This window comes from Aedes aegypti, chromosome 1 (genome assembly GCF_002204515.2).
Source record: "Aedes aegypti strain LVP_AGWG chromosome 1, AaegL5.0 Primary Assembly, whole genome shotgun sequence".
In the NCBI taxonomy this organism is placed as follows: Eukaryota; Metazoa; Arthropoda; class Insecta; order Diptera; family Culicidae; genus Aedes; species Aedes aegypti.
In genome coordinates, this window is record NC_035107.1 from 200113643 (window position 1) to 200141587 (window position 27945).

Consider the following 27945-nt stretch of genomic DNA (forward strand, 5'->3'; position numbering starts at 1 on the left):
GAGAGCGTCGAAAGAGGACAAAGAGGTGATATGGAACAAATTGGAAATTAAGACTAATAAGACGATCATACCATATTGAAAACGCCAGTTTTTATCAAAAAATTATATGACTCCCAGCTTGATTGCTATATTCTCATGATGTAGGGTCAAATTTTAGGCTAAAACTCAAAGCGCGTTCCCTGTGCTGAATGAAGAAATGCTGATATTTTTCCGTATCGAAAATGCCTCAAAACAGTCTTCTTCGATCTCCATTTGATAATTTACGAGAAATTGTTTGTAGTAAAAGCTGAGGTCTCGAATCCATTAACAACAAGCGATTTATTAGTATTTAAATATTTGTTTAATTTCTACGACCAGATGTATATTTTCTTGGATAAATTCCCATGAGCATTTTCTGGAAGTATTTCTTGACAAATTATTAGAATATGCATAAAGAATAATTAAGAGATTCCTAAAGAATCGTTGGGAACATTTCATGGATTAACCCAAGACCGTTGAGACACGTACCGAATAAACGCATCTCGAGCACGAGTGTAGTGATGACCGATGATGCTCTTAATTTCTCAAGGCATTCCTGGAATAATCTGTTTAGCATTCTCAAAGCACACTCTGTAGAAATTCTGGTCTGATTTTTTGTAAACATTTCTATAAGATATTCCTTTATAAATTCCTAGAAAATCATATTTCCCATGATTCATAAATATAGAGAATATTTTGGATAATTTATAAAAGAACTCTTGTCGGAAACACTTAAACTGCTTGCAGAATTGTTGAAGAAATTCCAGCGAAATATCTAAAGGAGTTTCAGAATCTCCAGCTTCTTAAGTAATATTACAATTTTCTCGGAAGCTTCTAGCTTCGGTGTTATCCAGTTTGCGTCACTGCTATGAATCGCAAATCAGGTTGAGTTGATATTAGTTTTCAACATATCTTTCAATGATATTTCAGTTACATTTAAGAGTACATTTTCTACTTTTTACATAAGGGACTGGTTTGCGATAGTCCAGAAGTTATTTGTTTCTTCTATCAAGACTATTACATTATATTTAAATGGACATGAAATTGAACCAGTTTTTGATTATAAATATCGTGATATATGGTTTGATTCGAAATTAAATTAGAAAAGCAAAGCAAAGAGTGTACTGAGAGCTTAAGTTTCATAAAATCACCAATTCGTGAGAAATTACTTACAATACAGCATAGCTGATTTTGTGGGTCGCTTTTAAGCCCTCAAAAGAAAGCGCGGGCCGTAACATAAAATAAAATACAATATTTTGGGCCTCGTGGCTGTGCGGTTAGTGTCGTCAGACATTTAAGCGCATCTTGTCATGTGGTGTGGGTTCGATTCCCGCTTCAGCCATTGAAACTTTTCGTTCACACTGAGGCAAAAATACTTAGGTTTTCCATAAATCAAGACTTATGAACCAGCCAAATTATGGTTTCATTGCACGCTTAAACATTTCGAAAATGGGATCATAAGTTTCATAAGTGCGAGCTTTGAATTCTTTAACAACAATTACTTGAAATAATTATCATAGCAATCGCTAGAAGAACTACTCCGCTTTCGATGTTGGCTACAAGTTAATCGAGAATCGATCACATGTTATCAACACATGTCAATTTTTGAGCACGCCTGAAATAAAAGGCGAATAATATTATCGATTTATAATTCGAATTAAGATATTGCCATTGCGTGTATTACCGAATTTCATTGATTGACTTATGAAATTTATTACAGAAATTCTTCTCCAAAATCATAAGTAAAACTTAAAAATTTCAACAATAATCGTTGTGGCGCCAAATCATAATTATTCCTTAAGAAATTATTAAGTTTTTTTGCCTCAGTGCACCAGAGGTCTTAAGGCCCAAACGCAATGATAGCGTAACGGCAACGGAATGTGGAACCGGTTCGCCAGCATGAATCACAACATCTCGACTGAGCTGACAACGAATGAAATTGGATCAACACTGAGTCGACAAGCTGATTATAGTTCATGCTGGCGAACCGGTTCCGCATTCCGTTGCCGTTCCGCTATCATTGCGTTTGGGCCTTTAGTTTCAATCAAAAAGACCTGCTATGAACTAATTTGCGACGACATCACACAGCAACTTTCAGCGAAAAGAAAACCTTTACTGCGGACGATTTATAAAAAAATAAACGATTTCGTTGCACATTCATCCACGCATTGTTCATCCGGTGAACATTCGTGTTAGTGCGGATGTCGTTTTATGTAAACACGGCCCACATTTAGAGCGGACAAAAATCGACAAGAAAAGAAGACCGTGGATAATGTTGGGAATGGATGAGCACCTTAGTGTATAGCCACCTTGGCTCAAGAGAAGAAAAACAATGTCGTAGCTGACAACACTGTATGCAATAATTTTTCAGTTTCAATAAAGCCAGTGACTTGTGTACACGTGCCTCAAGTTTTTCTATCCGAGAAAGTGTCCGCGGTTCTTTTGTCTGCTCTCGGCGTTTTCCATTCGTCTTCCCGGTGGTTCCGTTGCTACTCTGCTGGTGTGTCCACTTCATCAGGTTATGGGCCCAACACGCTTCCACTGCGCAAAATTCTCGTCGTCCTCCTCCGGTTTTGGCTCGGCAATCACTTCCCATGATTCTTCACGCTCAAGTAGCGCCTTCATCCGGAATATCCAGGAAACGTAATTACCGCCACTTAGCTTCGCAAAAGACACCTTCATGCCATCCGCCATTTTGTTTTCTACCACACGCACGCCGTTTCTTTCTTCGGAATCAATCACTTTCCGGAAAACCGGCTCTCGACACCGCATAAAACAATCACAACACACTCAAATCGCTTCCGGCACCTGGGCCCACAACCTGATCTATCACTGAGCGTTGGATTGTTGGGGCGCAAAGTCAAGGAACCAAACAAAAGTGACTGGAATGCTGCGAAGAGAATTTTACAGTATCTCAACGGCACAAAGAATCTCAAGCTGAAGTTCGGACCCAAGGACGGATGGAACCTGGTAGGATATTCCGATTCAGACTGGGCCGGAGACAGACGTACTCGACGATCCACTACTGGTTTTATATTTTTCTACGGCGGAGGACCAGTCAGCTGGACCAGCAAAGGCCAGGATTCGGTAGCCCTATCATCCTTGGAGGCCGAATACAATGCTTTAACCTTGGCCTGCCAAGAGACGATGTGGCTAAGACGACTTTTAGAGGAGATGGACGAGCATCAAGAGAAACCCACAACTTTGTTCGAGGACAACATGGGATGCTTGAGTTTCGCAAAAGCGGAGCGTTCTAGTGGACGAGTAAAACATATCGATACGAAAAGGAATTTCATACGTGAGTTGTGCGTACAGAAAACTGTTGATTTAGTGTATTGCCCTAGTGAAGATATGGCAGCCGACGCTTTGACAAAACCAGTCGGTCCTGCCAAATTGAGTATCTTTTTGAAGAAAATTGGATTGCAAGGATAATAAAAAGATGTTCATCCAGGAGGAGTGTTGGGAATGGATGAGCACCTTAGTGTATAGCCACCTTGGCTCAAGAGAAGAAAAACAATGTCGAAGCTGACAACACTGTATGCAATAATTTTTCAGTTTCAATAAAGCCAGTGACTTGTGTACACGTGCCTCAAGTTTTTCTATCCGAGAAAGTGTCCGCGGTTCTTTTGTCTGCTCTCGGCGTTTTCCATTCGTCTTCCCGGTGGTTCCGTTGCTACTCTGCTGGTGTGTCCACTTCATCAGATAAGTCCATTGTATGAAATATCCAGCTTTTAAGAGCGGTAATGGCCACCAAAAGTTAGCTACTTTCTGGTAAGGATCCAACAGTTTGACGTTTGGCTTGGGTCCGTTCAACAGACTTATCCATCGGTGTGATAAATTCACTCGGTCCAAAAATTTATACAATTTAGCGGGTCTCGCTTCTTAATGCTTCCCACGTGTTTCAGCCAAATGTCAAAATTCTTGGACTGAGTAAATTTAGTGCACCGGCGGATAAATCTATATCAAATGACCCAAGTCAAACGTCAAATCAATAGATCCCTACAAACGGTGGGCTAATTTTTGGTGAGTTTTTTAAGCGCTCGTAAAAAGTGGAATAGTTCATCCAATAAGCGTATCTGATTGAAACTTAGACATCTGGTGGTGAATATGAGAAAAAAAGTGTTCAAATCCGCAAAGAAAAATGTACTGCGAGTTAAGAGCTGGATATGATCTCAGATTGATTTCAAGCTGATAACTACAGTCAATTTTCCATAAATTACTGATCATCATAAATATCTAAGGGATGATTCAAATATTACATAACAAAAAAATGCCAATTTTAGACCCCCTCCCTCTCTCAAGTAACAGATTTTGTATGAAAAATTTAAGTTTATTTTATGAACCGTAACACCACGAAAGACCCCTTCGCACCCTGTAGCGTTACTTAATATTTCAACGATCCCTAACATGGAGAAACGCAGACAAACTTGTCTTGCTTTGAATTGCTAAGTGGTCAAAAAATAATTTCGTGAAAAAAGGATCGGTTACTATAAGCAACTTACAGCATGTGGACCACATCACACCACTATTCAAAACCCGCTCGTGGGCCATACGAAATCTTCCCGAGGACCGTACAAATCCTTTCCGAGAATCGCAAATTGGCGATCACTGATTTATCATGATATCACAAATGCCAAACACAAATTGTAATTTTGTTATGTCCATCAAGCAGCGTCTAATTTACGCCTTATTTCGAGCACACTCCATGATTTCATTGAGTTTGACAGTACCACGGACCAACATTTTTCGGTATACTGACATTGTACTGCAGATGTAATGATGCTCCCGGGTTGTTACTCTCCGAAGTTACTCCCCATAGTTTTAATTCCAGCGAAATTTAGCAAGATTCTAGTTAAGTTAGTTTACCCCGAGTGATACCCCCTTATCTGGTGTTGTACCGGATGATAAAACATTTTACCAGTGATGTGGTGGGATGTACTATAAACATATTAACTTATTCTGAAATTCCATGGTAGTTTTAAGAATGGGCGTATTCAGCTAAAATAGTAATTTTTACCACAGGATTCTTTCCCGTGTAGTGTGACTGTTATGCGGTTATGTTTCACAATGTGACAAACCGATTTGTTTTTTTTTTACATAAAACAATCTTGTAAATTTTATGATGGTTGTGGAATGTACTCGTGATTTGGCAACCCTCAGCGGTATTATTTTAAATAGATAAAAATGCAAATGTTACTTTTATGCAATTATGGGCAGTAACAGCCATTGCACAACTGGCAAAATGTAATGTGTTTCTTTTCACATGAATATGTCATGTTTGGACGAACTGCATCGAACCTTGGAGTGCTCCAGAGGTTATAGAAATGCTGAGAAGTTATTTTGAAAGCGCACTATTTGTTTTCGATGTGATAGATACTACTGGATCCAACTGAAGTCCTGTCTTTATTCCTGTTTTTTGCAATTTGAAGATTATTCATATGTGTATTCGGTCAAATGCCTTACTGAAGTCAGCGTAGAGGGCTGCTTCGTACTTGCCATTGTCCATTGTGTTGAGAATGCAGATTGGGTTATCGAGCAGATTGGGTTAAGAAAGCCATGCTGCTTACAAGTAATTTGATGTTTAACTTGCTGGAAAATGTTGTCGTTAACAAGAGATTCGAAGAGTTTAGCGATACAAGAAATAACGCGAATTCCGCGATAGTTTCGTACGTCAGATGTGCCTGATTTGAAGACAGGCGCCAAATATCGATTTGTGTACGTCTTCTTCTTTTTGTTGGCACAGTTTCATCAACTGTTTGTTCAAACCGGGCTTTAAGGCTCTATTATTCCCTGAAATAATCTTTAATTTTTTATATGTATTCATAAAGAAATTGTCAAAAATCAAGTCAAAAAGCTCTAAATCAAAAAAGTTTAAATATGTGCAGCTAAATTCTTCACGATCCTTTGGTTTACATATTTACATACCCTTGGAAATTATGTATCCTGCAATTAAAGAATAAAATAATATGTTAGTCTGTCCACAGTCTGGGAAGTATCTCTTCTGTACCTACTGCTTCCAGTATATATAGCACGGAAATCCATTAGATATAAACAAGTAAAAAGGTACCAAAATCATGTAGTAGAATAATTTCGCTTAACTCACCGTCAGTCTCTCTAGTGTACTGAGTACACGCACTTTGCTAAAAGTCGAAAAACACGTTGAAATTCCCTTCAAATTGATCCGGGTGTTGATCCTATTCCAAGATATACTCTTCTTTTTGCTTGTTAAGAAGAAATTAAAAAGACAATTTACACCATCTTCAGCCAAAGACTGAACGATCACTAACATTAGGCAACGGACAAAAAAAAATAACGAAAAGTAAAGAAAACATCGTGATTTTAACCTAAGTTTGTACGCGTTCACTCAGCACACCAGTTATGATTATAAATCTAAAACTAGGCAAGATAGAATATCGATGTCTTCAGCAAATTTCTTCACACTTAAATTATTTCACCGACCTCAGTAAATTTTTTCGCCGAGAACCCAACAGCTGAGAATTCGGTAATTTTTAACGCCGAATCTCGGTACTTATTTTACCGAGATTTCGGCAGTCCGAATTTTTTGCCGAGATCTCGGCGAACGTTACCGAGATTCGGTAAACGTTTACCGAGATCTCGGTAAAAGTTTTACCGAGAATCGTCAAATTATTACCGAGATATCAGCTGTTGGGTTCTCGGCGAAACCGTTTAAGTGTGTTCAGTTCAATGGTACCAATTGGTCAGTGGACAAATAAAAGTTTGAAAACATCCTCACCTTCCAGTGCCCTTCGGAGTCCCGGAGGAACCGATGCAGTGAACATTTCGCAATGCAGCATCTCGAATACAAATATATCAGGATCTAGATTTTCAGCAAGATGGTGTCTTCGAAAAAGTTGCTCAGTATACTGACTTAGGTCAAGGACTAACATGTGATAGGCCGCTTGTTTCGGAATTCTGCCGCCAGATGGCGCTAGTGAGAATGTAATTTTTCAAACACAGATATCTCAGGATCCTGATTACCTAGAAAGATGGCGTTTTCGACAAAGTTACTTAGTAGGTCAAAGACTTACATATGAAAGGCCAACTAACTTGAAATTCTGCCCTCAGATGGCGCTAGTGAGCATGCAATATTTTAATCACAAATATCTCAGAATCCCGATTATTTAGAAAGATGGTGTGTTTGGAAAAGTTGTTCAGTAGTTCAAGAACTAACAAATGATGATCTATATGATTTGAAATTCTTTCACCAGATAGCGCTAGTGAGCCTGACATTTTTCGAACACGGATATTTCTGGATCCTGATTACCTAGAGAGTTGACGTCTTCATCAAAAGTGTTGAGTAGGTCAAGATCTAGCATGTGATAGGCCACCCAACTTGAAATTCTACCACCAGATGCCGCTAGTGAGCAAATTTTGAAAGAACACTCAGAATTTGATCTAGAATCCAATGAGCGGTGTGGATCAAAAACGATTTTTTGAACCATTCTTGTAAGCATGTTGAAAAAATCGGTTGAATCTAAATTTTATCGTTCAATTTCAACTAAATTAAATATATCTAAACTGGAAGTTTAAATACTATTTCGCATGCTTGGTGAATTAGATTACAAAAAAGTCTGATAAATCATACTTTAAATCTCATGTCAACACCAAAGAAATCAGTGTTTTATATAACTTTGGCAGCCTGTAGCTAAAAATTGTGACGTGCTCGAACATTTCTGAGAACGGCATCAGATTCGACAACCCAAAACCTACTAGAGACACATAATTCTTGAGACATTGATTCTTGAGACACGCAAAAATGTCATTTTTGTTACGCTGTGAAATCGATTGTTGCACTGACGGAAGATTAACACAGGGATCAACCGAATATCACCCGATTTAATAGGGTAGGCCGACGTAATCGTACTAAATATGTGGATAAATCGGTATTTTAAGTAAAATCAAAGCAAATTAACCTATTAAACACCAGATTTCGTCGGTCACCCAATTTAATCTGGCAATCAATCAGTTGATCGTGTTAGAATATAGTAGTGACAGCCCCCTGGTAGAACCGTTTAAAAATGAGAGAGTCAACCCCCTGGTCAATAGTGACAGATAATGTTTATGTGTATAAGATTGTGTTTGTGTATTGTAAAAGCGAAGTAGTAGACGAAGCATAAATGCTGATGTGTATTGGACAATGTACATATTTGTTTATTGTTTACCAGTCCATACTAGTTCTCCGACGAGTAAAGTTGTTACGAAAAATGCAAAATAAGTTCTCGTCTTTCTTCGTGTCACAAATCCCGGGAGGATAATTGTCCGTCTAAAGTTAATCCGTGACTACGGCACTGGGGTTTCCAACAGATCGCTGTGTTAAACTTCCATAATCGTCGGTGCAACAATCGACCGATATTTTATCAATTTAGTCGACTGTTGAACCGTCAAATGTTTAATGGGGAATTAGGGTGCAGAGCTACTTGGGCACTTCAATGATTGACTTTGGCTTGGGGGTTTTTCTCGGCCGAATTGTATGAAACTTCGCAATAAGAAGCACTTCAGTACAATGCACATTGTGGCCAATGAGCTCTGTATCTTAAAAAAAAACACTTCCGAAGTGAAAAAGTGCCAAGAATAGGATCCGGCTCCCTATGTTCACAATAAATGACAACTTCGCCAGCTCTAAAAAACCATTTTGTTCGAGTCAAATTGGCAATTTCACCACACTCTTCATAGAGTTTTGTGACATTTGAACACACGTAGACTAGCATACGCTCGTCATACACAGTTTATTTTTGTTTTCCTCAAAGAAACTTGCAGACGCTTTCCAGACTCATCAAAATGGATATGGAAATATTACCCAATTTGAAATGTTTACACCCGGTTTCTGAGCGTTTTTCGAGACTGAGTGCATATTGTTTTCCTCTAAGGTTCATAACTACATCTACACTAGGGCACCTATACCATTGGGCGTGATAACCACTATAAATAAAAATGGCAATATGTTACTTACCGTTAAGCTAACCCATTACCAACAAATATTTCTTTCAACAATGACCAAAACCCAATTCAGAAAGAACAAAGTTGATCCCTTGAACGGTAAGCCACCCCTTTGATGTTTACAAATTTTCCACCTCCCCAGCCCCACGTTCGGAGGTTTTTCACATCCAAAATCGTTCTCGCACACAGTCGCATTTTTGAACGCTGCCGCATCGACCAAAGTTACGTACGCCAGCAAGCAGCGCACATTACACTCACACATACGAAAGAAATGTCAAAATAGTGTTATTTTCCGCACCAGTCCGCAGATTTTCTCGCCGCAACATAAACATTCAGTGAATTTTCGACGAAAATCAGTTGAAAATTGCATTTTCTGTAGTTTAACAACATATTAACTGTGTTTTCCTGTTGAGCAGAGTTGCAAACTGTAGAAATATTCTTTTAACAGAGTGGTTCAATCATAAAAACTTCGAAACATATCGTGAAGCTTTGTTTGGACTGGTGCACATATAAACAACAATGGCCGAGATTTCGGATTCACAAGAGCCGCAGCGAACTTCTCCGGTAATGCAAGACAACGCAAGCGGATCGGTGAGTAATTCGACTTCCGGCGGCAGTTCGGAAAAGCAGTCGGGCTTCCTTTGTGGTGTGGTCGAGGGTTTCTACGGTCGCCCGTGGACAACCGAACAGCGGAAGGATCTGTTCCGGAAGCTGAAGCAGTGGGGCATGGACTCGTATATTTACGCCCCGAAGGATGACTACAAACACCGGGCTTACTGGAGGGAATTGTACACCGTTGAGGAAGCTGACCATCTTACGGGCCTGATCACGGCTGCCCACGAACAGAACATCAATTTCTACTACGCTCTCTCGCCGGGACTGGACATTACGTACAGTAGCAGTAAGGAGATTGGCATTCTCAAGCGAAAGCTGGATCAAGTTTCTCAATTCGGATGTAAAGCTTTTGCTCTGCTGTTCGACGATATCGAGCCAGAGATGAGCAAATCCGATAAGGAAGTGTTCCAGAGTTTCGCCTACGCTCAAGTTTCGGTCACCAATGAAATCTACAATCACCTGAACTGTCCACGGTTCCTGTTCTGTCCCACTCAGTACTGCAGCTCCCGAGCTGTTCCGACCGTTAAGCAATCCGAATATCTCAACACGTTGGGATCCAAGCTCATCCAGAGCATCGACATCATGTGGACCGGCCCAAAGGTCATTTCCAAACTGCTCACCGTCGAATGCATCCAGGAGATTACCGAGGTCATCAAACGGCCTCCCGTCATCTGGGACAATCTGCACGCAAACGACTACGACCAGAAACGTGTCTTCCTGGGTCCATACTCGGGACGGTCCCCCGAGCTGATTCCACTGCTCCGCGGTGTCGTAACGAACCCAAACTGTGAATTCCACGCCAATGCCATCGCCATCCAGACGCTTGCCTTCTGGAGCAAGTGCAGTGCGGACACCAAAATTAGTTCGTCCATTTCGTCGGACATTAAGTTGGAAACGGAAAATGAGGATGGAATCTGCCAAGAGGATGCGCCGGCTTTCCTCTCGAAGAATGTATACCACCCACGGCTGGCACTGAAGAACGCCATTGCCAATTGGTTGCCGGAGTTTTACCAGGAGAAGGAGGCCTGGGGACCGATCAGCAAGCCCCAGCCGGCGCTCACAAGTAAGTTTTATGTATAGCATTCCCCAGTATTTCATCCCCTAGAATGTACCATTCTTCAGATTTGTTTATTCCTTCATTAGTACTGTAAAACGGGGAAACATGATAGATTTTCAGGAGAAAATCGGAATATTTTTGAATCTGATAAACTTTAATATAATTTTATATGTTTATAACAATTCTCGCATAACTTCTGATCTCGCCCTAAAAGCGATTGGTAACCATGTGTGTAGCTCGTTGTTTCTGAGCATTTGAATGGATTTTCATGTTATTTAACAACGCTATGGGGAAGAAAGGGTCATTATCTACCTGCCCGTGATGTTGGTTTGGATGCTTATTCTTTCATTTGCTCAGAAACAACGAGCTACACAAGTGGTTACCAATGGCTTTTAGGGCGTTATCTCAGAGTATGCGAGAATTACTGGAATTTAAATTATCATTAAATGACAAACTTTGTCGTAGGTTGATTGATCACCGATTATTTTATAGGTGATTTATGATTTTTAATGTGAGTAAATATGGTTTTCAATATAAGGGTAACTTTGATAATGCACTGTTTGACATGTTCACAGTTTCAACGTGAGTGGACATACCTACCGATAGAAAACACGGGTTATATTTATTATAAAACCACAGACAAAATAAACCGATTAAAAAAACATCAACGTTTTTTTGTTAAAATTCTTATAAAAAATTCTAAATGTAAGCCAACTTATTCCTATGTATTTACATCGATTACAAATTTGTTAAATCGTTCATAAAACAGAAATATGTATTAAGGTACTGCGGGGCAAGTGGGTAAGTGCGGTGAAAATAATTGTTATATTTTACTGATTGGCTTACTGGTCTACGCGTTGAACGTCTAAAACCGCCAACTTTGCAACGGGACGCTCGAAGGTGGCTGTCTGTACTGTCGCTGATCGGGTCTGTCCGTTTCGGCTGGGAGTCGTAGCGATGACCCTGCCTTTTGGCCAACATTTTCGTGGTGACTTCGGGTCGACGATGACGACGACATCTCCGGTAGAAAGGGGTTTTACGGGTTGGAACCATTTCAACCAACGGGTGATCTCCGGTAGATAGTCACCCAATTTTTCTATTCGCCAATATCTATATCTATTATCTATAACTATTATCTATATCTATTCGCCAATATCTGCGATGTGCACATATTCCGCTTCAGAGTATGGCTACTGTCATCCAAGTTAACTAGTGGTTTCGAGCCGTTTGATGAACCGAGCAAAAAATGGTTTGGAGTGAGTGCTGGCGCGGAATCTTCATCAAGTGGAAGTGCCATCAAATTTTGCCTGAAGGTGCGTATCAGCCGTTCCCAGCTGCCGCCCATGTGCGGTGCCAACGGAGGATTGCTCGATCTGCTTTGTTTCGAACTTTCGCATCATTTCGTCGTGATTGATCGTTGCCTGAAGCCGCTGTAGTTCGTGATCTGCACCAACAAATTTGGTGCCACGGTCGCTATATATCTTGCGATGTTGGCCCCGACAAGCGACGAAGTTTCGGATGCCAATGATGCACTGCTGAGCAAGTCGACAACCTCAATGTGTACGGCTCGAGTGGTCAAGCAGGTTGCTAGCATTCCACAGCGCTTTTCGTGATTTCTGCCGAGAACAACTTCGATGGGGCCGAAATAATCGATGCCTACGTGGTTGAACGGACGGGTGAATGCTTCTAGGCGACCGGGTGGCAGGTCGGCCATAATCGGGATGCTCGGTGTTGCACGTTCGTTCTTGCATTTCTAGCAATTCTGACGAACTGGTTGTAGCAAGTCCGTATGTGAGGCATCTGGGATATTTGACGCAGCTCATTTATCACCGTTTCGTGATTTTGATGGTGGTAGTGCTGAATTATAAGTGTTGTTATGTGGAAGGATTATGGGATTCTTTGCGTCCTCGGTGGTGTAATCGCACGCCGCATTGTGTGTCCTCATTCGCATAATGCCGTGCTAGTCGATCCATGGCAGCAGTTTGTACAAAGCATTAGACTTAGGAAGAATTTCAGCCATTTGTAGGATACGAAGCTCTTCTCAGTATTCGTCTTGCTGTACGATGTGTATCAGCCGTGCTTCTCCTGCACGAAGTTCGTCGTTAGTAAGACGGCCACAGTACGCGGGCTTGCGTTGCGATGTGTAGCGGCAAATTGACATAAAACGTAGTACTCGTGCCATGAAACTGCAACCGCTTCCAGTTGGAGAACTTTTGTACGACAATGACCGGCTCCGGCGGAGTATGATGAACCGCAGATTTGTCAGTAGCTCGGTGTTCGTCGACTCATTGCGGGCGGAGAACGTCGGCCATTTCCCCACAACAAATCCGGACCACGGAACCACCTACTTCTGGCGCATAACTTGGGCAAGCCATCCCACTTGGTAGCGTCGTCGGCAACATTAAGCTTGCTTGGTACATATCGCCATTCGCGAATTTCGGTTGACTCCAAGATTTCAGTGACGCGAAAGTCCACAAATGCTTTTTTGTAATGAAATAATCGATCAAAGTCGTAGGAAGTTAAGGATAAAATAATTAAAAGTGAAATTGATAGGATTGAGAATCGCTCCATTGGAAATTTGAAATGTAACAGGGACATAATCCAAATCAACGATAAAATAAGATAAAATAAATTAAGATAAAATCAATCGTAAACGAGTTTCTAGAAACTAAAAAAAAAGTTGGACCATGACAATGGGGGTCAATAGAGAAATAGCCAGAAAAGCACTCGTCGAATAAAATCCTGCCGTTGGAATTGTTTTGTGAGTTGTTCTAGGAGCGATGGACATTTTAGTTTCCAATGACAAAACTAGACTTATTGCGACTTGCGAGTCAATTTCCGTTAGTCAGTTTGCAGCAGATGAACTTGCTGATCAATACAAATAGGCAGCTATGAAAGTATTTATTAAGCTGTGTTTCATCAGAAAAACTGAATGTTTCGAAAACTTTGGTTTTAAACGACGAAACAAGTTGATGTTTTATATGCCTATGAAGATGATAGCAACTCCACGGTATGCTCAATCCAGGCAATCAATTCGATAAATGAATTTTTTTTCATGGAGAATGATCTTCTGGGGATGTTGTAGAATCCTGATATTATTACCAACGAACACAGTTAACCCAATGATTAATGAATTATTATATCTTTCCTCTGCCCAGTGGTAATGCCGATCATTCCGATTATTCCCTCTGTTAACACCTGCATGACCCTAACGTCGACCAACACAACAACCACAACCAGTGCAAATACCATGGCGGTGCCGGAAGTAAACACGACTCAGCTGCAGTTGTTCGCCGACGTTTGCAGTACGGTGACCAGTGCTCCAGAGAACGTACCGGCACCTATTATGAACTCCCTGGTATCCGCCACCAAGGTCATTACCAACGATTCTTTGCCAAATCCGATGGCAGCCGCAGTGACCAACATGTCTATACCGACGACAATTCCGATCTCGAGCATTCCGGTGCCAATCATGAGTATCAAGGCTGTCGAAGGAGTGGAAAATGATGTCGCCACGCAAGGCCTGATAGACAAATCTAAATCTGAAAGCAGCGAAGATTCAACAGACATTAAGGGAAAGCCATTGGAAGAAGATGCCATTATTGAAAACGACTTAGAGCAGAAAAAGTTGGATGAATCGAGTGAGAAGCGCAAATCTTCTTCTTCGGAAATTCCTCTAGTTGAGGACGAGGAATTCAAATCGAAAGAGGAAATCGATGGTGAAGAGAAGGAAGACTCGGAAGTGAAAATGCTGGATTTGGAAGAGAATGAGGTGAAAATGGTCGATGCGAGCGAAATGACCGACGGTGACGAAGTGGTGGTGAACCGCGTTAGGATCAACGTCGAAGACGAAGACGCTAAGGTTGACGAGGTTTTCAGTAGCGCAAACCCTTCAGGCGGGACCTGTGCAGAACCGATGGAATGCGGCAGCAATCTGACTTCGCCGAAACACGTGATGAAGACGCATTTCGATGATGTAATGATGTCGGAAACCACATCGGTAAGCGTTAGCGGCATGTAATTTAGGAAATGGAAGAATAGTAACAAATCTTTTATTTCACAGACTTGTTCAGGAAGTATGCAGATAGAAAGTTCGGATACTTCATTAACTTCTAACGCAGAGATGATTGAAGTCAAGTAAGTATACATTTTGTATATAACGCTAATACTATTCATACCTACTACTTCGGCATTTCTATACTATGAAACATTCTTAATATTCCTAGAAGTGAGATATAGTTGATTTGCGTCAACTGCTATTAGGTTAGGTAGTCGAATATCCACTGCCTCAACTATCAGTATTTGAGCCTATATGTCATTCAGGTGTTTGTCGTACTGCTGCTTTCATCTTTCGATCACCACAAGTTCGTGCATCAAGATGCTTCTATTTTTACCTGTGGACATCTCGGCTTGCAGCACGAAGCCTTTGCTTGCGGTTCTATCCATCATGTTTTTTCATTACTTCCCTTAGTCCCTTCCACTTTGAGAAGTATCGCCTAAAAATATTGGGATGTAGAGCAGAGCTAATAAAACACAACCAATGCGGCAGAGAGAACGAATTCAACTGTACTTTTATTCAAAGCTCAAATGGCAAGGAAATGAAAAAGTTTGTGATGTAAAGTTTCCACACAGCAGGGTTGCCATGCTATCAAAAAAGCCGTAGTATTTGCCTAAAAAGGCCAATAAAATACTCATTATGATATATTCCTTTTAAGAAATTCTTGAAAGATTCTTCCTACATAGTTCTGATATTTTTCATGCATAAAATCTATGGATTAAAAGCCTTCATTTGATCCTTATGCATGAGACATTTCTCGCGCCACTACTCACATTTTTTTAACACGTCTTGTAAGTTTGAATTTGCATCAACTGTCCTAGTTCAATGAAGGATTAATAGTTATTTTCATATCTACCCACTGCAAAAACATTGAATAAACACATTCAATTCCAGATGCCCCAGTGACAAGGACATCACCGCCACCGATATTATGCTACTCTGTGATCTATTCTATCTACCGTTCGAACACGGTAGCAAGGCCCTCCAGCTGCTCACGGAATTCTACTGGCTGAAAACCAATGCCGTCGTTTTGTGCAAACAGCGTAACCGTAAAACAAGTTCTAGTTCTAATCAATCCAGCTGCACAAACTCCGAGGACTGCAGCCATCTGAATGGTACCGTGGCAGGGGCTGTCATCACTGCATCGACTCACTCCAGTGAACTCAAGGATGGATGCAACAAAAGTGAGGTCCAAGAGTGGATCCGGCGAGCTGAGTCGTTTGAAAACGTCTGTCAGAACATCTTTCGCCTGGCGCGAAAAATTGCCCGCTGTGCCAATAAGGAACTTTGCTACGATCTGTTTTCGTATGTTTGGGATGTCGTGGCAGTGCTTTCGCTGTTGAGCGCCTACGTAAAGTGGCTTGCATTGGGCCATTTCCCACCAAATATCAACTCGCATACCCAAGGAGGATACACCTGTAAGTACATATAGTATAACCACTATTAGAGGGCTGGAAGCAGTCTCCGTTTTCATTGAAAGGTTTCATAAATCTCTTTATCAAGCAAATGTGGTCTCTAAAGTATCTTTTATAAGCAAAATTATCTCTAAGTAATTTATGTTCAGTTATGTAATGGGATTGTCTTATAATATTTAGTAGGCAAAAGCTTTTTTTATTTTTTTAGCTTGCAAATATTATAAACGGAATTGTGTGGTCCTTAGCCTCCTGCCCAGCAACTCACATCCCTACCTCCTCGCGGTGCTGGCCGGGTGCCTCTTCCCCTTAGAAAAGTTTGGGTTTTCAACCCCGGTGGGAACTTTGATTGTATGCTGACTGGGAATGGGGGGTTTGTTTCTGCAAACCTGGAGCGTCTGTACTCCACGCTAGAAGCGACTTACAACATCGTCTGTTCCCGTCATTTCAGGAGCGGCTGATCTCTGTCTGAGTGCCAGAGAAGGACTCTAAGCTTAACTGTACACTATGGTCATCCTCTTGATATCAGGCCCTGCAAACCAGCCGTTAAAAATCAACGGGATTTTTGTATCAAACGCCAAGCTCTTCCCTTGAACGGCAGGCTTTTACGAAAAATATACTCTTTCCTAAACCTAAACCTTTTGTATGAATAATTGCATCAACAGCTGAGTGCTGAGTGGCTGTGCATAATCCATGGAACTTCATCTATTCATCAATGTGGAAGTTTACCCCAGAGGTTTGAGAAGTAGTGTAAATTACATTTCGCTGCATAATGTGAGAGGTAAAATTCCACCTGAGTTTTAATAAGAATTTGTCTACAATCGATCATTTTATTCATTTACTTACATTCTATAAATAGCGTACAGTAAGTTCTCATACACAAAAGCTGTAGCCCCTGTTTTCTTGTGAGTGGCCTTTCACATATGGGCAGAGTTGCGCGCTGTCACTATCAACACTTAAAATTTGCTGATTTGTACAGGCCGTCTGCGATACAATTCGGATCAATCTATATTACATCAACGTCATGCTGTCGATTCCATCACCAGTGCCCTGATGGCGATAGACTATGGATATCACTGATGGGTTTAATTTAGCCTTATGTTAAGCGAGTAAAATGACAATAAATTTATCAGTACAATATTTTTGACAGTGCTGCACTGCCGTGAATCGCAAGTCAGTCCCATCTGTAAAAAGTAGGCATTGAGAAAATGGGCTGTGAAGTTTCCAAATTCGTTTTCCATATGAATATTCAAAAAATTCCAGAGGATTGGAACATGCTTTTTACTACAATATCTTCCAGAGAAAAATATAAAAATGATCAAAACACGATTAGTTTTTAAGTTACAGTAATCAGTAGTGGGACTGATATGCGGTTACTTTTTAGTATGGGACAATTTGACCTGCTGTTTTTTTCTCAATTTTTCCGAACAAATCATGTTATCTTATTAGTGCAGCTGAAAGAGCTTTAAAAGATATGTTGAAAACTGAGCTCAACTCAATTTTGACGAAAATGCAGATGGGACTGACTTGCGATTCACGGCAGTGCAGATATATTGAAACGTTGGTGTGTTGGTCACTGAAAAACATTAAAAGCATGAATAACTACCACGTTATCATTTATTCTGCAGTGATCATGATCTAAAGTGCGATATCGCATCACTGCTATTGCTTGTCAAATCAAAGTGATATTGATAGCTCGCAAATGATATTGATAGTTTTAGAGCAACAGCCATCAGCTGATATGATTGATGATAAGCTACTCTGCATATGGGTCAAGATGTTACAAGGTTCCTTATGCTTCCTCTTGGCATGGATGTGCAACTAAGGTTGCGCCTCAAGAATCTTAGGAAACGCTTTTCCTTGAAAACCTTAAGCAAACCTTATGCATTACTCTTTTCTCGTACGGGACATGAACGATGGCCAAGGAGCAGATCGCACCCCATATTTGGTTTGGTTTGGGTTTCATTGGTGTGAGACGAGCAGATTCTTGGACAGGTCCGTCCCACTCGGGCTCAGATTGAGTTCAATTTCTAGTACTGCATTCGGTCCCTCGGTAGTGCAAAAAGTACCCAAGTTTGACAGATGGGCATTTTTTTAAATTATCGGACAGGTTTGGGCCGGAGGTTCTCCGATTTGCATGAAATTTTCACCAGAGGTAGAGCTCGTGGATACATGACCAAAATTGAAATTCAAAAAAATTATAGTGGCCTATTTTACCGGAAAACTCTAGATGAATTTTCACGATTTCTCTCTATACCTCAAACTTTGAAAATTCATATCTCCTGAACTATGCATCGTAGAACAAAAGTTTTTTAGTGAAATCGAAAGGAAATTTTCTCAGCAATTTATTGAAAATATAAAAAGAAAAACATTTTTCGGAAAAAAATTTCACCATGGAGAAAATTGTCGGAAAAATAGCGAAAAAATTATCGTTTGTATCATGAAAAATTTTCAAAAAAATATTTTTTGTTTCATCAATCCATACTCTAGCTTTCGTCCATAGATGCCAAAGTGGTATCTTTTACCGTTTAGGCGACAGAAATGAAAAACCGATGACCACCCGCACGCTTCCCATAGGAAAATGCGTTCTATTGTGGGCCTCATAACCGTGCGCTAACGGCGGCAGTAATTTACACGCATTGTAAGTGTAACACAGTAAACCATCCTTTCCTTTCCAGTCATAAGAAGCTTTTCGTCAATCGGAGCACTCTCCATTGGTCAGTTGGGTGTTTTGTGTGCCCTTCATCAGCAACGTTATTTAGTATTAAAGCTAACAGCCTCTATGAAAGCCGCACGGGAAGTTCTTGTTACAATCAATCATTATGGTAACGTTTGAAGGATCAAATCTCAAGATCCACTTTCTTTGAAAACTTATGAATATATTGTTAATATGTTGTTTCGGCCAGGACGTCTTTCCTACGTTGTGTCTTTTACGATACAACGGACGGCAAATCAAGCGAACGGCTTCACTTTAACAGATTTATTACCACTGAGAGGCAGCATGCCTACTCGGTGGAGAAACGAAATAAACTACATTCTTACAAATTCAATGGGTGCGCCTTATATAGGCGCACGATACGGCCAGACAAAACATACAATAATTATTCATTACGCGCGTACGCTTCTCAATACAGTTTGGCGCGCTGTTGGGTTGGCGCCAACTGTAGAGGCTGCACGCTGACTGGCAGTGGAATATTCCACAGCAGCCATCAATGGAACAATAGATAGCGTCCCTGAGTGTTATACAGTTGATTGATATTATATACATGCAAATACTATACTATATTCTTCCAAGGAACAATCAGAATTTATATCAAATATATCACTTTGTATAGAAAACAAAACTGAAAATTTATTCGCGCGCTTTTAGTTAATTATCTAATCATTTGATAAATTCAACAAAATTTGAAAAAAGCAAGAAAATTACTTAAGGGGACGGACCTGGTGTAGTGGTTAGAACACACGCCTCTCACGCCGAGGACCTGGGATCGAATCCCATCCCCGAGATAGTCACTAAAAATTTCAGTGACGACTTCCTTCGGAAGGGAAGTAAAGCCGTTGGTCCCGAGATGAACTAGCCCAGGGCTAAAAATCTCGTTAATAAAGATAGAAAAAAAAAAAGAAAATTACAAATAGCACTTTTTGTATGCATAAATATCCTTTTTGCTTAGCAACTATATGATACTGAGGGTCAAGCATGGGAAACACTCACTCAGTTATTGTGTTTCCCTCACAATCAGTGCAATGCATTCGGCGAATGGATGCTAAGTGCATTATCTCGTGCCTCGCAGATACAAGTGTATTGGTACAGTCACCCCACAGTTATGGATCAGCTAAGGGTCATTTTTTAGAATAAAATATGATTACAAATCATGGTGACCTTGTACAACACAAATTTACCCGCCTGGCAATGCCGAATATTATTGTTTTCGAGAATACACATAAACAATCGCGGTTATTTACGAAAAAGTGTCGATTTCGAAAGAAATTTCAAACGTTGTCCATCCCACAGATGTGGATCAGTGGAACAGGAGGGTCCTTATTATGGATCAAATCGACTCATATTATGGATCAGAACACTATAAAAGCAATTTATCAGTGTAGCAAACGAATGGTGTGTTAGTGAAAGAATACGTTTCGGCGTTTCTTTCGGAATCGTCTTATCGTTGATAACATTTTATTTTATACGGACGAATAAAATATGCTAGAAGATGTTATGATTGATTGCAATGCTGTACAGATTTATGATTTACGTAGATAAAATGTGTTCTGCGTGATTGCAACTATATTTGATGAGATATTCTCCGTTTAAGTCAACTTTGATCCATATCTGTGTGCTATCCATAACTGTGGGGTGACAGTATTGACTTCTCTTCGCGTTCCTTCTGATTGTCGCTTTTACACAATCGGTTTCGACACTTTCATGTTACACTCCGCCTAGAACGGTTCAGTTATCACTGAATGTTCGATAGCAGCAGATTTTTTGCTATTTTTCATCGGTGGCGTTCGGGTGAGTGAGTGAGTGAATTTTCCCATGCGTGCGTCAGTTCCTATTACCTATATTATTAAATGTTAGGATCGTTTTCAATTAAAGACTGTTGCTCTTAATAGTAAAGGTTACGAATAAAGGACATACAAAACACCCAACTGACCAATGGATAGTGCTCCGATTGACGAAAAGTTTCTTCTGACTGGAAAGGAAAGGATGGTTTACTGCGTTACACTTACAATGCGTGTAAATTACTGCCGCCGTTAGCGCACGGTTATGAGGCCCACAATAGAACACATTTTTCTATGGGAAGCGTGCGGGTGGTCATCAGTTTTTCAGTTCTGTCGCCTAAACGGTAAAATATACCACTCGTCTATGGACGAAAGTTAGAGTATGGATTGATGAAACAAAAAATTTTTTTTTTGAAAATTTTACATGATACAGACGATAGTTTTTTTTTTGCTATTTTTCCGACAATTTTCTCCATAGTAAAAATTTTTCCGAGAAATGTTATTTTTTTTATATTTTTAATAGATTGCTGAGAAAATTTCCTTTCGATTTGACTAAAAAACTTTTGTTCTACGATGCATAGTTCAGGAGATATGAATTTTCAAAGTTTGAGGTATATAGAAAAATCGTGAAAATTCATGTAGAGTATTCCGGGAAAATAGGCCACTATAATTTTTTTGAATATCACTTTTGGTCATGTATCCACGAGCTCTACCTTTGGTGAAAATTTCATGCAAATCGGAGAACTTCCGGCCCAAATTGTTCGATAATAAAAAAAATCCCCAGATCGCAGTACACTTTTCACGACATACATTTTCTGCCATCACTGCTGTATATTGTTGATTGTATTTTTTATTGTGATATTTTGTATTGAGTTTTACTGTTTTTTCGTGTTAAATCTCCGTTCGCGTTTTTCATCCTGAAGAACGTTAGGATCTTGAAGTACCCCGTTTTTTGTAATCCTGAGAGATTCCGGAACCTGGTTTTCATCGTAGTTCTTCGGTTCACTACATTGCTTTTCTACGACCGTCAGCACCAGCTACAAACCCCTACAGACCACTTCGTTTGATACTATGTATCACCAACTAAAAGTGTACAAAGCAGAATGGATAAAAAAAAACATTGCGGGGAATGCAGCCTGGAAATCAATGAGCTCGAGCCGATACGATGTTGCTTCTGTGATACATATTTCCACATAAGCCAGCAATGTTGCGGTTTCAACAATCGCGCAAACAGAGATCTGTTTTCGAATGGGAAGGCAATGTTTGTCTGTCCCAAATGCCGGGATATATTGAATGGACGTAGTGTTTGCTCATTTCTCAAGGAGTCATTTGGCCCTCAATTATCATCACCTGTGGATCTAAATTTGCTTTCAAACCAAGTGCAGAAGCTCGCTAGTCTGGTCGGATCTTTGAGTAAGCAAGTCGAAAACATCGTTAACGAGCGCCAGTCGGCTATAGCGGTTAGTGAATGCGAATCAACCATAGGACGTTCTTTTGAGGACGGTGGGGATCAACCGGTCTCCACCAGAGGCGTTGTTTTTACTTCTGACGATCCCGCACCTATTTTCTATCCGTTGCATTTTACTGACGGTGACGGAGTAGCTTTCAATAATCCGCCACTTGACGTACGCAACCACGTTGATCGAGGCCCACATGGAATATCTGACGTTGGAGACCAATCTCGATGCAACTGTGACGTCTGTCCAACTATTTGGTGAAAACTAGGCTGTCTACAGGGATGATCGCAATACAAATAGCAGCCACAAAAAGTCCGGAGGAGGCGTCTTTATCGCTATTCATCGCAAATTTCACTCTTCTCCAGTTCAGTGTGCCGTGGAAGATCTAGAGCTCGTACTGGCCCGTATCCGAACAGCAGAATCGTCTCTGTTCATCTGCGCGCTGGATACATTCCTCCAGAAATGCGTTCAAATATTGTGTTTGTAAAATACTTCTCCGATGCTATCAGGGACAGCCTTGACTGCGCATGCGTTGATGATTTAATTATTGTTTGTGGCGATTTCAATCAAGCTAACCTGGTGTGGAAACAAAGTGAGCCGAGCTATGTTACTGTTGAACTCAGCAGTGTTGGACCGGCGAGTGCATGTTTACTTGACAACATGGCAATGTTAAACTTACAGCAGTATTGCCGAGTATCAAATCCCTGGAGTCATACCCTGGATTTAGTTTTCGCCAACGACGACTCTTGCGTTGTAACTGAAGCCGCTGTCGCTCTGGTCAAAACTGATCGCCCGCACCCTCCTTTAGAAATTGCGCGTTTTTTCTATTGATAGCGAACCCTTGTTCAATCACGAAGATGTTCCTCAATTGGACTTCAAACGCATCGACTTTACATTACTACACGGTTTTTTAGCGCGTCTAGACTGGACCGAAATTCTCACCTGCTCTGATGTGAACGTTGCTGTAAGAAATTTTTCCGATATTGTCTTGAATTGGCTTCCTTCAAACGTTCCAAAGATGCGTACACCTGCAAAGCCACCATGAGGGAATGCTCGACTCCGTTCGCTAAAGCGCGCGAAAAACTCATGTTAACGCCACTACCGCAAGCAGCGGACGCCACTTCAAAAGCGCCGCTTTCAAGATGCAAGTGATGCATACAAATCGCTCAACGAACATCTTTACGCGCAGTATGTTGATAGAATGCAAGACGGCCTCCGTCGATATCCAAAACGTTTTTGGAATTTCGTTAACTCTAAGCGCAAGCAAACCGATGGTGTCCCTGCCTCGGTATCTTTTGTCGGCGAAGTAGCATCGACTGCATCGGAAAAATGCGAACTCTACGCTAAGCATTTTTCAAGTGTTTTCAATGCTGATTGTGCAACTGTTAATGATGCGATGCGTGCCAGCTCCAAGAAAATGAAATCGTCTATCACTCCTGGGCCCGATGGGATTCCTGTTATCGTCTTCAAGAAATGCATCGACGTCCTTACCGTTCCGTTGTGTTACATCTTCAACATCTCGCTACAGCAGAAGCAATTTCCTGCTCAGTGGAAAAAATCCTTCATGTTCCCAGTCTACAAAACCGGTGACAAAAGCGATGTTCGGAACTACCGGGGTATAACTTCATTATGCGCTAGCTACAAACTGTTTGATACAGTCATCAATGATTACCTTTTTGCCAAAACAAAAGTGTTCATCTCCAGCGACCAGCATGGTTTTTACCCTGGCAGATCAGTAACAACAAATCTTCTTCGTTTTACCTCAAGTTGCGTCAACCAGCTAGAGGATGAGAAACAAGTAGATGCCGTTTATACCGATTGGAAGGCCGCCTTTGACAAAATCGATCATCGTATCCTACTGCACAAGTTAGCTAGGATGAGTGCGTCGACCGCTATGGTAGAGTGGTTGGAATCGTACCTCTGCGACAGGAAGCTCTGCGTCAAGATTGGATCGTATACTTCCGCTTGGTTTAAAAACTTCTCTGGCGTACCGCAAGGGAGTAACCTTGGACTGTTCTCTTCGCACTCTACTTCAACGATGTTGCGGCTGTACTGGGTGTCTGGTGTAAGTTGATATATGCCGATGACCTTAAAATATATATCATCGTTGAAAGCCTAGCAGACTGCGAACGTCTGCAGTCGTTACTGAACACTTTCGTCCGTTTGTGTGAACTAAATCGCATGACGCTCAGCATCAATAAGTGTTCCGTGATCACCTTCCACCGCTCCGCAGTACCACTTCGTAAGGACTACATAATTGGCGATACAACAATTCAGCGTGTTAGTCACATTAGAGATTTGGGTGTATTACTCGACTCTAGACTCACCTTCAACGATCATCGTTCGGAAATCATTGATCGAGCAAATCGACAGTTAGGGTTTGTTATTCGGACGACCAAAAATTTTACTAATGTCCATTGCAGTATGGTCCAGGAATCAGTTTTACGCGAAAAGATGAATTTTGAGCTTTAGAATGAAACATTAGACAAAAACGGTCTTCTACAAAGTTGTTTGTATTAGTTGAGCCCTTTGTTTGGTTTTATTGAAAATTAGGGTGGACTACATTTTCATAGAAATTGTGTAACTAACTTTCTTATTTGTAGAAATTATATTATACATGCTTTAGCAAAGTTGTAGACCATTCAATTTCAAGCAACTTTGCCAAAAAAAGTTTTTTTGTATCTCTTAAATTGACCGATTTAGAGCTTTTTTCCTACGGTGACATAGGGTGGTCCGAACAAAACTGGTTTTATGGCTCTAGAGTTTTCAATTCAAATTTCTCATCAAAGTAGTCTATGAAACACTTTTAGAGCTTTGAAAAATGCGTAATTTGGTGAGTGAAGAAACTCGCTATCTCCTTCCATTTGGGATTTATTGTTGTTTTTCACTCAAAAACATGCCTACTTTGATTGTGAATATCTCTGATTGGGGCAAACATAAAAAATATCTTTTGACGGCGTTCAAAAGACAAAATAAAATTGTATATTATGTCAAAAAATTACAGATGTGTTGCATTCAACGATGTAGCGTACCTATTTGATTTTAGAATGTCGTCAACAGTATTCAGACAAAAAAAATTAGATTCGATGAGACCTAGATTTGTTTAAATTAGTATAAGTAACATTCAATTAAATTAGTATTATTATTATTATTATTATCTTTATTATCGAGACTTTCAGCCTGTGGCTGGTTCGTCTCCATCATTGTGTAAGAGAGGGCTTCGCGTTGAGAGGCCCCCCTGTCATTCGAATTTTATATATACATTTTAAAATTGTAAGCTATTCTATTGTAAGCGTTGAAATCCATATAGTAAACCAAATCGATAGCCATTTATGGTCAGCATAGTCGTCATCAGGTATCGTTTCTAGGCGTCAAAGTCCTTCGGTAATCCATATCGCTAGTAAGTTGGTGTCAGCGTTGTCGTGTATCGTTTAGTGGTTTTAAGATTACATCTTTAGCGTCTCAAATTTTGTTGTAAAGTCCCGCATCTTTGAAGAAAGCTATTATTGCTGCTTCATTAGGAGCTTCATTCGCAAGCGCATCTCTGATACTATCGGGGATATTGTAGCGATCCCGAAGTGCTTGAAAACAAGGGCAGTTGATTAACAGATGAATTAAATTAGTATAAGTAACATTCATTTCAGATGAATTAAAAAAATAAATAATAATAATAATAATTCTAGATTACCTTATGAGCCATAAAATTTTGGGCAACTGCAAAGGACATGATGGCCTTTAATTTGTCTTTGTTCTTGGACTTTATGATCTCAGCCGGTACTAGCTGCTTCAGCTTGGTGGTCCTGTGACCTTTGTTAGGACCGACACCGATTAATTATCGGAATTGTAGCTGAAAAATAACACATGATTAAGTTTGGATCAGTTTTCAAAGGTACCTCTGAGACTAACGAAAGCTGTTTGCTGTTACTAAACTATTTGACATAAATATTCACTACCGCTCACAACTGATGTCGATTGCTTTTGAGATCTAAGTAACCGTACATAATCGTGAGCAACAAGCGAGTAACTCAAGCTTGCTCGGTGTTTAAAGAGTTGCTCTGAGCAATGTTGTCCAGCCGCTTGGGTCGAATACTCATTGCTCAGAGTAACTTGAAGTATTTCTATAGGGTCATGTTAAGTCTCTTTTTGTGTTTTGATTAGTGTTCGATCGGTTTTGATCAATGTTAGCTACTCTCTTTTCGGTCTCTTTTTACATGCATATTATAACCTTATTATAAGGTATCTAAAGTTCTTATACATAGTCGCTACCAGCCCTACTGTTGCAGTAAATGTACTTACTAATGAAACGGCATTCTCCTACTACCTCAACAGGGTTCAGCAAAGGATGGAAAGAAACGTTCATGTCAGGTGACCAGGAGCCATGGGTGTTTCGTGGTGGACTGGTGGCAGACTTGCAGCGTCTCATCCCATTGGATGCCGCCAACGATCTCTTCCTGTACAAACTTCCCGAAACGTCCGCCGTGAACCTGTATACTTTCCGGCCCTATTGCTTCGCAGACGAAGCCAATTTGTACAGCGTGTGCTACCGAACACTGCATGATGGAGACGAATTCATCGAACGTTGCCCGGAAAACCTACGAAGTGTTTTGGCCGACCGCTATCTGGGGCCATTCCTTACGCTAACACCGCAGTTTTGTATGGTAATAGAAGACAACCATTCGGAGGTCGTTGGCTATGCATGTGCGGCACTGGATGTGAAAAACTTCATTCGAAACCTTGAACAATGTTGGATACCGGAAATGTGTCTGAAGTACCCATTAGCTATCTTGGGTCAGTCACCCTCCGAAGGAAACGAATCCCCGAAAGACACGGCCAATGCGTTGCCACAAATGATTCGTGACTGTATTACATATTTCCATAACTTCAGCGAAGATTATCCTACCTGTGTTATGAATTCGCATCCTTCGTTGCTTAGCTGTCGCATTCTGAAGCCGCACATAATCGAAGACGAAACCATGTGCAAACGTGTCATCACTCTTTTGCTGGCAGCGCTTCGAACGCATGGAACTTCTTTTGGAACACATGTTTGCGTCAACAAGACGGATCGCTTCCTGTATCAGTTCTACGCCAAGCTCGGATTTGTCGAAATTTACCGCGACGAGTACGACCCGGTTCTCTACATGGGACGAAGCTTCTGATAGACGAATCTCTCGTTGATCTACTGCTTATTTGGTAAGTACAGGACAAGCTTTTACTCACCTTTCTTTTCGAGCCAACGCACCTGGATAGTGGTACGACTGGAAACGTAGATATAGTAGGTATGAAATGCTTATAACTGATTTTCGTATTCTATCTTCACAATAATACATAGAAAACAAAATCTTGTCGATTTAACGATGCCGATCGAAACGGAGCGTATATGATATAGCAAGGCTTTGCGATTGATAACGTAATAAACCGAGCTGAATGTTTAGTTATTTATCAAAAATTAACGAGGATTCTGTATGGTTAGTGAAAATGTCACATCCCTGCATACCAAAGAATTAAGGTGAGCGGCGAAACTTACGTAATCGGTTGGAGGTACGTACCTAAATAGAATTTGTCACGTAAATGGAACTATCGCAATCGAAATTCCGTTTTGTATTACATTTTGTAGATTGATATCAAATTGACTAAACATTACACTTATGTGACTAAGCAGTCTTCTAGGATCATCCTTTTACTCCCAGATTTAAGGTGAAGATGAATCAAAGCCAAGCCTCAAATTTTCAAAAGCACAAATCTGGAGAACCGAACATCCGTTTGAGCTGAAAACTTAATCGATTGGTCACTCGCTGGTGGGGACCAATCGATTAAGTTTTCAGCTCAAACGGATGCTCGGTTCTCCAGATTTGTGCTCTTGACAATTTAAGG

The 27945-nt window shown here is 40.6% G+C and overlaps 1 protein-coding gene across 1 annotated transcript; it reads left to right on the forward strand.

The window, feature by feature from the left end:
• Positions 1–9238: 9238 nt before the first annotated feature.
• LOC5571796 (protein O-GlcNAcase) lies at positions 9239–27524 on the forward strand. The gene is made up of 5 exons (XM_021857052.1): positions 9239–10654; positions 13807–14648; positions 14712–14785; positions 15600–16123; positions 26404–27524. Exons 1-5 carry the CDS (start codon positions 9496–9498, stop codon positions 27228–27230), a joined length of 3426 nt encoding a protein of 1141 aa, XP_021712744.1. The 5' UTR covers positions 9239–9495; the 3' UTR covers positions 27231–27524.
• The last annotated feature ends 421 nt before the right edge of the window (positions 27525–27945 follow it).